General features: G+C 34.5%; 1 protein-coding gene across 1 annotated transcript; it reads left to right on the top strand.

The window, feature by feature from the left end:
- The first annotated feature begins 5,776 nt into the window (after positions 1–5,776).
- On the top strand, positions 5,777–10,542 carry LOC134527462 (zinc finger BED domain-containing protein 4-like). The gene is made up of 2 exons (XM_063360157.1): positions 5,777–7,771; positions 7,865–10,542. The coding sequence occupies exon 1, from the start codon at positions 6,763–6,765 to the stop codon at positions 7,711–7,713; it is 951 nt and encodes a 316-aa protein (XP_063216227.1). The 5' UTR covers positions 5,777–6,762; the 3' UTR covers positions 7,714–7,771; positions 7,865–10,542.
- The last annotated feature ends 2,105 nt before the right edge of the window (positions 10,543–12,647 follow it).

The following is a 12,647-nucleotide window of genomic DNA, read 5'->3' as shown; positions in this document are numbered from 1 at the left end:
ACACAACAAACTAATATACTGTTTCTCAACAGAAAACATCAAAACCCAATAGAATCTAATAAAATCAATGAAAACAGTATGCTTTTGACAACAGAAACTGAGGTTTTTTTGTTGGCCAATTTCTCCCAACAGAAACCATTGAAATTCAATAAAGCCCTTGTGTTTACAACAAAAACTAAGAGGATCCAATAAAATACACTTATATTATATCTGTCATACAATAGGAAACACTGAGATTCTTGTTAGTTTCTTTTTTTAATTTCTGGTTGGGTAATAGGTAGGAGAATATTTGTAAACATGAATAGTTGCAAATAGTAATTAATATACTATTTGCATTCGTAGGTGGAATATCAAAACTAAAAATTGTGAATATTTACCAGCACATCTGTTTAGTTTCTAGTGGTAAAAATTGATTCATTTTTTCACCAGATTTTTAATGTTGTTGTTTCTAATCTATCATTTTATTCATATTAATGTTACCGCCATGCATGTTTAAAAAGTTTAGGAAATAAACACATCACCATTTCAAAATGAAACAGTACATTAGGAGGAATGCCTATACCTACCATATTTTTTTATGAACGTTCCTGTCATTTGTAAAATTTTAAAATAAGTATTCAAAACATTTGAATATAACTTTTTCTGTATTTGTTTTGACTCTCATAGTTAATCATGGAGTTTTAACTGTCACCGCTGTTTGAAGTTACAATTAAATTAATTTCCTGTTTTTGCATATTTTTTTGTTTGATCATTTGATGTTGGTAACAGAATGGTGGGGTTCTGCGAATATTCGAAATTTCCGAATTCGAGTTCGAACTTTTTGATATTCGATTTGTCAATTCGAATCAAATATTCATTTTACAATAATTCGACTTGAAAAATCTGGCCCGGATACACTAATATAAGACATCCCCCCCCCTCCCCCATGTTTAAATAAATGTAAATGAATGATTACATCTTCCACTTACAAAAATTATACAGCGAAACCCCTTATTTACGTTACTGTTATTTACGTTTTCCCGTTAATTGAACCATTTTATTTCTGTCCCGTTTTAACCTCAGGTGATGTAATGCAATAAATTCCCGTTGTTCACAACGCGCCTATTGCTTTACGCAGTTTACGCAGTTCGTTCTGATAAAACTGCTTACTAACTTTAAATCGTGTTTTAAAGATGTTTTTAAAAGTTAAAAACTTCATCTTTAATGTCTCGGGAGTCGCTTTATACCGCTTATAAAAACAATAGCAGCGCCAGTTTGGTTGTGTTGATTCCTGTATTCCCATATAGAGGGCGCGCACGTAGTCAAAGATTTATTTCGATAGCTCGCAAATTGCATGCACACGCGTGCTCTGTCAGGAACCGAGTTTACCCACACAATCGTTATGCGTATACAGTAGAACCTCGTTAATCCGTGACGCGCTAATTCGGGAATCGGATAATCTGGGACGATTTAAAAGTGCAGGAAAAAAAAGAGAAGTAAAAATTGTCAGCGCTTAAAAAATAACGTCACGCGGGCCGGCGGCCGGCAAACACTGCAAGCCATCGCAGCCGCCAAACACTGCAATGCTGTTTGTACCGACCCTTTGTGTCGCCCCCCTTTCAGCTGCCACATTTGTCACTCTTTAAACTTGAGAGGGGTGTCCTGACTTCTGCTTCCCGTCTCCCTTTGTTTGAATGTTGTTTACTTTTCACCCGCCAATGCACGGCATGCGCCTAGCGAGTGACGTGTCTGGCTGGCATTCGGCTGACGCGGTGGGGGGGGCATACCCAAAATTTATGTGTGCAAGGTCAGCACGATCTTATCTTTCACTCTTCGGCTGTTGTAAATGACAGTGAACTAATAGCTAGGCAGTGCCGTATTTTTTTAAGCAGAGACACTAATTCGAAGACGGCCCTTACCGTGAACGGATTATCCGGGTTTATTTTTTATTATTACATGATTTCAATTATCCGGGCGTCGGCGGGTCCCAATTAACACGAATAATGGGGAGATTACTATATTTTATCCATCTGCTGCCAAGGCGCAGTAAGCCTCGGGAGATGTTACGTCACATAACCTTTGCCTTAACCCAGCTGCACGCCCGTGTCTGAGAAGCTTGACAAGACCTTCCGGCCTTTTAATCGCTAGTCTGTAAAATTCGGAAATTCGGCAATCCGTGATTATCTCGGTCCCGACCATCACAAATTAACGAGGTTCTACTGTAGTTACAAATCACGTTCTTGTTATGGGTTTCTTTTTTTTTTTTTACGTTGAAAAAAATGGTTTTATTGCATCACTCATTAATTTAAATAATTTGGCGTGCTTTCGCAAAGTCTACTTTTTAAATAAACGTACTTTCCATGAATAGTTTTTTTTTTTTTTTTTTCCATTATAGTAGCACCCACGGTCTCACCCCTAATTTTCAAACTTGATTTTAGAATAAAATGTGCAATGCTTAAGCGATAAAAACTGTAAATTTGTTATTTTTCTTTTGAACAACTTCCTTATGCTGTGATATTTTTATTAATATTTTTATTCTTGAAAGTCAACATGCTAAATATGGTAAGCTGTGATACTTTTTATGGTCTTCCCTTTATTTACACTTTCCTGCTTTTTAAACTTTTTTACTTTGACCCCATGAAAAGTGGAGATAAGTTTTACTGTAAATAATGTGCGTAGCCATGTTTCACTTTATAAAATAACCAACTAAAACTGTCAAATGTTCAAACTCACTAATGATTGCCAGTCTGTAAATTTACAAAATACAGCAATTAGTATGATTTTATTTTAGTGCTACAGACATATAATTTTTTTTAATTTTTTTTTAATTTTTGAGAATTTGGTTGTGCTTCTTCAATATAGTCTCACTTTAATTTTAGTTACTTGATTTAAACTGAATTTTGTGACAAGTTTTTCAAAGGTGGTATGTTAAAAAATTTTAATGATCTATGTTATTTTAATAAAAATTCTCAAATTTGATTTGAAAAAAATTCAAAACTCATGAATTGTTTTGAAATTTGATTCGAACTGAAAAATCACAATTCGCAGATGTCTACCGAATGGAACAATAACAATAATAAAGTGTTCAATCTTTCATGTTGTCTTTGTGATGAAAATTTATATGTAGTTTGCTAATGCATAAAGAAGGCCATTAACTGAACCACAGTTTTTTTAGAAGTTTTGTTGATTACAGAAAAAAAATTAATGGAAAACTGTCATGGTACATGGATTCAGACGTAATCTGTATCTATGCATGTAGATAGCCATTGTTCTTGGATGCTGAGTAGGCGTAACCTCTGTTGTGTTCGTTAAAAACACAAAAACCAAAATTTATAAAATTAAGTTCAAACAAAGTTCATCACAATAAATAGATACCAGGCAAAGTGGTGGAGAGTTACAACTTACAGTTATAGATAGCAAAATAAAGTTTAATGCACATTTACATGAGTAAAAACCTCATGACCATCCAACATTAGCACTTGTCACATCATTCATAATACGGATCCCTAATTTTCAACACACATACAAGTATCGAAATAAAGCTAAACTACGAATATAAATCTGAAATCAATCATTGACCATTGTTGTTTTGATTACTGTTGGCATACCGATTTTGTCTTTCGTAAAGAGCTGCAATACGTCAGTAGATTCTTAACGTAAACAAACATCTGAAAAATAATTTAACAAGATCTCCTAAAAAGTTACACTTTATTTCGATAATTTGCAGTTGAACTGTATAATTCTGTGCATACAGCTCTAATTGCAAAATTATTCAAGAAGTCAGTTGCTTCGTGATCCTCTGTTTGTGTAAGTATATGCCACATAAGAAATTGGCCTTTTCTTGAAGTTTTTAACTGACCCTGGACAAAAGTGTTACATGACCCAAATCATCAATCACTTCAAAACATCATCTCTTCATTTTTCATCAACTTTCTACAAGTGACATTAATACAAGTGTAATCTGCTTAGGGCAGCCTCTTTTATGCTGGCAACAATGGCTATTAAAACATTGTTTTGCCCACCAAACTGTCAAACTGCATCAACAACATGGCTGCCAGCGATGGTTCAATTGGAATCAAAAATGGTCTCTAGGTCGTTGGTTTACTCATTCTAAGATTTAATTAATCACTGCCCAAGCTTTGCAGGTCAGAAAATTTAACTATGCAGTACAATTTCATTAATAAAAAGTTATCCCTACAGATTAATATCATTTATAGTGCTAAGTAGTTTGTTTAATACAAAGATAATGTTATTATGTAATACAAAGTGTTTTTGTTCCAAGGTAAATAATTACACGTAGTAAAGAATAGTTAATACAAAAATCCCATAGAGGGAAAAAAATAAATGTGAATTATCAACCAAAGTAATACTGATGCCATTTTTTTTGGTTCCGTGTTAGTTGGGGAAGGGGAAAAAGGAAAGGCTTGGAAATTACATTTTCTTTCAAAATGTTGGTTAACTGTTTCTAAAAATTGCTTTATTACTTTGTCTTAAACTATTTTAGTAAGTATAGTATAGTTTAGTAAAAAAAATAGGCTATATATATATTTTTATATTTTATTTTTTTCAATCCCTAAAGAAAAGTACATTTGGTGTTGTATGAAATTTTATTCAAGTTTTCTTGGAAAATATTATGTTGTTTTAGGTTTTTTATGCATGTAATAAATAAGAAAAATATGTTTAACATTATATTAATTTCATTTAGATGTTATAGTATAAAATTTATAATAAAATTGTGTAATAGTTTGGTTAATAGAAACCTTGTTATTACAAAGTGACAAAACTATGGTCCCTTCAGGTTTGTATTATTTTTGTATTGAGGTTTGAGTGGCTAGAGTCATGCGAGTATAGAATTTTTAGGTCGAGTCGAGTTCGAGCGAGTATTCAAGAAATGTTTCGAGTTCGAGTTAAATTCGAGTCGAGTAGTAAAATCCATAAATATCCATTATTTATATATAACTGTCATGTTTAAAGACCAGCAAATATCAAGGCCCTATACAAATCTCAGGTGTGAGGATTCTCATTGCTGCAAATATTTTCATGGTCTTTAATAATTTTGTTTCTTTTGAAAATGCAGAGTATCATTAAAATTTACTTGTTGACAAAAAAAAAGTATAAAGGCACGTTTAATCTATCACCGACACCAAGCAAAATTTTATTCAATACCATATCATAAGTGCAAAAGTATTTGTCAACATTCTTACCAGTCACCTAGCTGCAGGGTATATTAAGGATTTCCACTGTTCCAGGAAATTTTTGTAGCCGTACAATAAATATCAACTTTTTTTTAAGAATAGTTATACTGTATATATAAGGCCTGAACATAACTCAATATTTAAAAAAAAGGAAAAAAAAGACAGCAACATTTTACTATAGGAATGATCATAATCAACGTTTTTGTAAAAGTCTTTCATGGAGAAACACCAGCTGTTCAATGTGCTCTGGAGCAAGGTTTTCTCGGCGTGTGCAGTAGATATCGATATTCGACTACGTGTGCACGCTCTTTATGGTAAGCAACATAACCAATCGTGAATGATGCCAACTAGCTCTGGCTACATTTTTATAAGCGGTACACTGTGGCGATGCAGACAAACAGGTAAAGGTTATAACTAGTGATGCACCGATTCCGATACTGATTAACGATAATCGCCGATAATTACATTTTACCGATTAATCGTTATCACCTATTATTTAAATACCGATACCGATGTAAGTTGTATTTTACGCATCCTTTATTTTCTCGTCAAATTTTGTAGACATATTTCGCCGCATATCTTACGCCAGATTTTAAATAAAAAAATTAGGCGCACACTCACTATTTTAATTTAGTATTCATTCCCGCCGCTATTTATTTTGTAAACACGCAACTAATAACCATAGATACCAGCATACAGATAAAAGTTGTACTGCCAACTTTAGAATAAGACAGCATTAAAGTGGTTACGATTACGATCAGGTTTAGCAGCGCTAGCGATCATAGTGAGAAATAATGAAAACGTCCGAAAGGAGAGAGCGATTGCTTTAGCACCAAATTTTTGCGAACTTCAGTGTTGGCTAACTTTCCTGTTATTGGCGTCTTTGTTGACATCATATAATCTATGGAAGTATTCCGAAGGTGTTGTGTTTTTAAACGTAAATGTTTATTATTGCGAAAGCGTATTTCTGAAAACGAGACTGTTTTAAACAATGGCGACGCGGGAAAAGAGAAGTGAAGTGTGGAAACATTTTACTACAAGCCAAGAAGACGATAGTAAAGCAATATGTTTATATTGTGGTGCTGTAATATCACGTGGTGGTTCTTGCCGATCAAGCTACACAACCACCAACATGTTGCATCATGTTAAGACACGGCATCCCCAGCAATTTGCATTTGCAGAAAGTACAAGCCACAGGCGTGTTCTACTGAGAGGGAACATTCGGTTGCTGGCCCTTCTCAGAAGAAAGTTAAAGTAAGTCTACTTCAACCAACACTGCAAGATGTAGTCGAAAAGAAATTACTGTACAATTCCAATGATCCACGAGCTCAGGAATTTACCACATTGATTGCTGAAATGATATGTGTAGACATACAACCATATGACATTGTGAATAATGATGGTTTTAGGCGTCTCATGTCTAAAGCAGTTCCGAGATACAACATTCCTTCAAGGAAACACATGGCAGATACAGTAATTCCAAAAATGTATGAGAAAGTGAAAAATAAAGTTAGAGAGAGACTTTCTAATCTTGACAATGTTGCTGTCACAACAGATTTGTGAACAAGTGAGGCTTCGTCTCAGATGAATGATTTCATTAGTGTCAGCCCATGGAGCAGAGCTGTCTCAGAAGGTACATTTCTGCCTTGAAGTTTTACCTTTTGATGGTGATTTGTACACTGCAGTAAACATTGCAGACAATCTCTTGCACATATTTGAAGACTGGGAGATAGGCAATAAAGTATGTGCAGTTGTTACTGATAATGCATCTAATATGAAATGTGCCATAAGAGATCACCTCAAACTGCCTAATATTCCATGCTTAGCTCACAGTGTTCAGCTTGTACTCAAAGATGGGCTGCTGAATCAACGTCCAGTTCGTGAACTGCTTGCGGCATTCAGGAGCATTGTAGGGCATTTCAGTCATTCAACAGCGGCCAAAAAAATTCTTGTCGATGCACAGAAAAAGGTAAACGAACCTCAGCACGTACTTATTCAAGATATTGCGACACGATGGGACTCTACTCTTCATATGTTACGACGTCTTGTAGAACAGCGTCTTTCCATCACGGTTGCTCTCCAAAATTGCTCGAAGTTTAGGTGTCAGATTACAGCTGAAAATTGGTTGCTTGCCGAGCAATTAGTAGATCTTCTTACATACTTTGAAGATGTGACCAAGACAGTCAGCAGTGAAAAAGCATCTGTAGCAGATGCTATACCACTAGTCAACAGCCTAAATCACATGCTGGAAATGAAGATAATGGAGGTTAAAGCCGTTAAAGGTGCCACTAAATCTTTTGCAACCGATTTGAAACATTCACTCGGCTCACGTCTTGGTGAATTGGAAAAGACTGAGATTTTCCTAGTAGCTACGATGCTTGATCCTCGTTATAAACACCATCCATTCCAAAATCCTGACAGCATTGAAACAGTGAAAAATAGTTTGAATGATAGCATGACACTGCAAAAATGTGATCAGACTTCTGAGTCAACTGGCACTTCTAGATGTGCCATTGCTTCACCTGGTCCTTCTGTGTAGCAGATGTTCCAGAAAATGGTTGATAAGTCTATAGCTGCTACAACAGCTTCAACTAGGGGTAAGTACCACATACACTGTGCTACAGTCAACAAATCTTATTATTTAATTGCTAAACCAAATATTTGTCATTTTGTAATTTTATTATTTACAGGTAATGTAATTTAAGAACTGGACAGTTACATGAAGCAGCCAACATTCGACCTAGGGACAGACCCGATTGAATTCTGGTTAAAAGATGTAAATTACCCACATCTGAAGAAGGCAGCACTGAAAAATCTTATAATACCCCTTGGATCTGTGTGCTCAGAGAGATTGTTTTCATCAGCAGGAAACATTCTCCAAGAGAAGCGCAACATGATGTTGCCTGAGAACTTAAGGTGATTGGTGCACGGTAAAAAACGCTCACAGGCCCAAAAACAATGAATTTTGTATCATATGACCACTAAAGTGTCTAGATGCCTATGTGGGTGACCGTTACTATGTAGGGAGGTCAGGAGCTTAGTTCCAGCTCGTCAGTGGCGAGATGGCCTTCATACGGGAAGGGTGTCGCTGGTGGTCGCTCTGCGGCCTGCCATCTAGCGGGAACTAACAAAACCTCGAAGGTTGTATCTCGCTCTTCCTCTAACACACAGCCAATAAGGTTCTATCGTGCCCGGAGGAGGGGAAGGTTTTCTCTTTCACTCATCCTTCGCCATGGGGAGGCGGAATGGATTATTTTTTGTCCGCAACTGCGCAGACGTCATGTGGCCACTCCCGCACTCTTCTCACTCAACTCGTTCATTCTCTCACACTATTTCAATAAATCTTTTCAAATCTTCAACATCAATACTTTAAACCATTGCGCTTCCTACGGATTAATTATATTTCATGCAAGTGCCCGAATTCAGCTGCAAAAAAATAAAACGTGTAGTCAATTTTTTTCTTCAAAAACCTTCCCAAACACTGTGTGTTAAAAAACATTCTGAAAGCCCATTTTTCTAGATAAATGGAAATTCTAAATCACCTACGCCACAAGGAAACATTGTGCTTTAATATTATGTAAAGAAAACACCTCTTAGTTTTATAGTTATGTAAAGGTGGTGTGATATGTTTTAGATGTTGCACCATCTTATCATCCATGTAGAAGAGTTACCCGAAAAGCTAACAAGACTATTGCCATGGAAATGAAATATGGTTAAGGAAATATTTTTCAAATGTTTGTAAACAGTAAACAACATATAAAAAATCTTATAACTGTAAAATTAAAATACAAACAACCCTATAGCAAATTTAATTTCAATATGAAAAAGTCTACAATAATGTTTACAAGAAACGAAATTGCAATAGCAATACAAAAATATCGCAATTTTGTTACATTGTTAATATATATATTATTTTTAATAAAGGCAATAAAAATGACATACTCAATATTTGGAATACAATAAATACCTTAAGCCCTACATGATTGCTGCGATATTCACAATAAATGCTTTTCTTAAATATAGTAATTAAAAAACATCGTAAATAAATTATGAACATACATATTATGGTGAAGGAAAGTGGACACTATCACACTGAAAAATCTTAGAGGGTAGTTTTCCTCATCTTATTTCTTTCTTTGCGTTTTTGGTCTTGTTCGTTAGAATATTTCATGTTCAAATACTTGATACGCATATACGTTCTTGTCCTGACAAAACAGTACCATATAACTTCTTCTGGATATTTATTTTCAGTAGTTCCGCAAATAATTTTAGTCAGTGATTCAAAAATCCGCTCTTTTTTGCACAAATTTTTGCCATGAATATTATCAAAACACATTTCAGCGATCTTTATTAATTCAAAAAATTCATTAGTGGGACATTTTAAGTTACCCTTTGATTGTACATGTATCCAGCTATCGTCCTCCGAATTGAAATCCGTAGTGCCAAGGTCAGGATATTTATTTCTGAAACGGTGAGCTATATAGCCAGAAACATATTTCAGCCCTTCAAGAGAAATTTCGTCACTTGAAAGGGGCCTGGCCTCTAAATCTAAGTCTATTTCTTCCATGTCAACAAGATCTATTTCATTTAAAGGTGATTTCTCTTGAAATGTCTTTGTAAAATACATTTCCTTGCACAAAAGTAGTTCTGTAATTTCATTCTGATAAGCACTGTCCTGTTCCATTTCATTTGACGAAAAATCACTTACCAAACACATTTCGTCTGTCTTCTCATCCGTGTTTTTCCGTTCAGCAAAAACTGCTGCAGAATGTTTTCACAATATGTAGTTTATAATTCTGTATTTAAAGTAAATGGGCGACAGATGTGTATTTTATTACATGCTTTATATTAGCTTCACCTGTATGTTTGTTTGTCTGTCCGTCTGTAACTCTTTCGACTAAGAGTGAGTGGCTCATCACTGTAAAATGTCCCACCAATTTCATCACGTTCGTTAGCCGAGTGGTCTAAGGCGCGGGACTTCCAGCTTTCAGATTCAGCGATCGTGAGTTCTACTCCCGGCCACGCCGGAAAAAAAAATGTTTTGTTTTTTTCTGGTAAATTCTAAGATTATATCCATACATCTAACTGTAAATGATTCGGAGAGACTTTACCATTTCTTTGTGACGTTGCAACTCCAAATAGTTATTTCAGATGGTAATAGGTAGTGTCTGTAACTCATTTCCCTATGATAATTATACATAAATATAGTTTAAAAAACTAAAAAAAACATGCTTTTAAAGAATATCAAACTAAAAAGTTAAAAATAAATATAGTTTAAAAAACTAAAGAAACATGCTTTTAAAGATTATCAAACTAAAAAGTTAAAAATAATTTTAAAATTTAATTTATGACAATAGTATATAAGCAATACTAGTATAAATGAGAAAAAAGCATGGGGCGCTTAATATACAAAAAATATGGCACAAAGCGCCTCAAGCTTTTTTTCTCATTTATACTAGTATTGCTTATATACTATTGTCATAAATTAAATTTTAAAATTATTTTTAACTTTTTAGTTTGATAATCTTTAAAAGCATGTTTCTTTAGTTTTTAAACTATATTTATTGATGTTCCATACCTCTAATATACGGACAGAGAAAAAACCACTCTAACACATCTTAGTTCAGTTTAACTGTTAACAAATATTTAGGTTAACAGGTCCTATACATATTTCCGAATGTTTTACTGACTGAGTTATACTGGACATTAATTAAATTGATCGCTGATATTTATACTTTTAAACAAAATTTTGAATTTATCATTTTATGTAAACTCTAATGCGTTAAAAAGTGTAACGCAACACTACACACAGGTAGTGATGTCTAGTGCACTGCCCTATGCACATTAGTTAACAAAAAAATAAAATGAAATATTAATTACTGATAAATAATACCTTGATGTCGTGATACAAGTAACACATGCTTATCTGATATTTATCTCAATTAGAATACGAAATAGGAAGACAAAATAATTAACTGATTTTAAGACTGATTTATTACTTACACAGTACAGTGCATTTTGAAGACAAATGGGTCTTAAGAAGCGAAAATCGTACTCGATTAAAGGATGGTATGATGTTCAGTATATTAAGGTTTCCCTCAAAGTAACGGTTTCAGAATGCTTTTAAGATATTAGTTACATCCCAACATAAGTTTAAAACATTTCTCTTAAGAGTGTGCTTCGTAGCATTAAAAAATGTGCCTTAATTATTTTGCAAATTTATCATTGTTATGGTGACGATGTCAGGGGTTTTCGTAATTTTTTTTTAGAAATATAGTACAGTATTAGCAACTACGTTAAGAACTGTTATTTTATTCACACAGAGAAAAGAAATACAAAATGCTAAAATTTGGCGTTTGTCTTTTTATATACTATATAGGTTTGTTATTATATGTGTGTTGTAACATGTATAAAAATGTTAAATATATTCAACAATATTTGGTAATTTATTATATATATTAAAAAACTTTTATGTACGCGACTTGAAACTACGGGAAAGGTTTTCAGTCTATAAAGGCCTATTCTATGATTTTTTTCAAATTATTAATTCTTATGCAAACAATTAATAAAATTGGAAGTTTCTTACATTGTCAGTATATGCATTGCATTACAGTTATTCCAAACAATTCTCTACCAGTGTTTACCTAAGGTTTGCATGTTACGTTGGTTCTTCTACTAATACACGTATATTACAAGAGGTTTGTAATAGATTAAATGAGGTAAGTAAGAATTCGTTTTTATAAACGTTGTGTATGAAATTATAAATTTTGAGATGTATAATAACAAAAAGAAGTGCGTTCCGAAGACATGTCGGTAGTGTTACCCACTGAAACATTATTCCCACTTCAACTCTCTGTAAAAATAAAAGTATGGGGTTGAATGCGTCAAAAGGGGTATATAAATAAAATTTGAGGCTTCTTCCTTATTTCATACGCTAGTGTCCCCCACTTACAATTGCAAACAAAAATTTTTCCTCGATATTGTAATTTACTCTGTGTAATCACAAAAAATGTTGGCAGTAAATAAGTATTTAATTTTTAAAAATGAAAGCATTCATGTTTCAAAAAAAATATTAAAGCGATGTGGGGAAAAATGTTTATAGATACTCCAGTAAAATTTTCAGTTTGATTGTTTTGATAGTTTCGGAGCTGTTGCGAGTTTAGTTTGGAGGATTCTTCGGCCGCGCGAGGCGAGTTTGGTTCTTTTTCATTTTCTTCCAGCGTAAGAAGCCGATACCCGGCTTCACCTCGCATCCTCTGCTGGTCTTCCCTTGCCCTCTCCAGATGTATTACTGTATATTAGCTCCATGAGCGCGACCTTGACAGACCGTTTCTTCGGTCTCCTCTCGTCATCCCTCTACACCCCATTCTTCCCCCTCCCCACCCGCAGGCTGCAGCCCGCCGGCCGGAGCTCCGCCGGACTACCTGGTTGCGACAAGCGCCGCCCTCAGCGCCATGTCGCGGGGACATTCTT

Source organism: Bacillus rossius, chromosome 1, assembly GCF_032445375.1.
Source record: "Bacillus rossius redtenbacheri isolate Brsri chromosome 1, Brsri_v3, whole genome shotgun sequence".
NCBI lineage: Eukaryota > Metazoa > Arthropoda > Insecta > Phasmatodea > Bacillidae > Bacillus > Bacillus rossius.
This window is presented reverse-complemented; position numbering and strand designations above follow the sequence as displayed.

Bases quoted from the DNA above. Each gene is read 5' to 3' on its own strand.
- LOC134527462 (XM_063360157.1), top strand. From the start codon at position 6,763: ATGATTTCATTAGTGTCAGCCCATGGAGCAGAGCTGTCTCAGAAGGTA.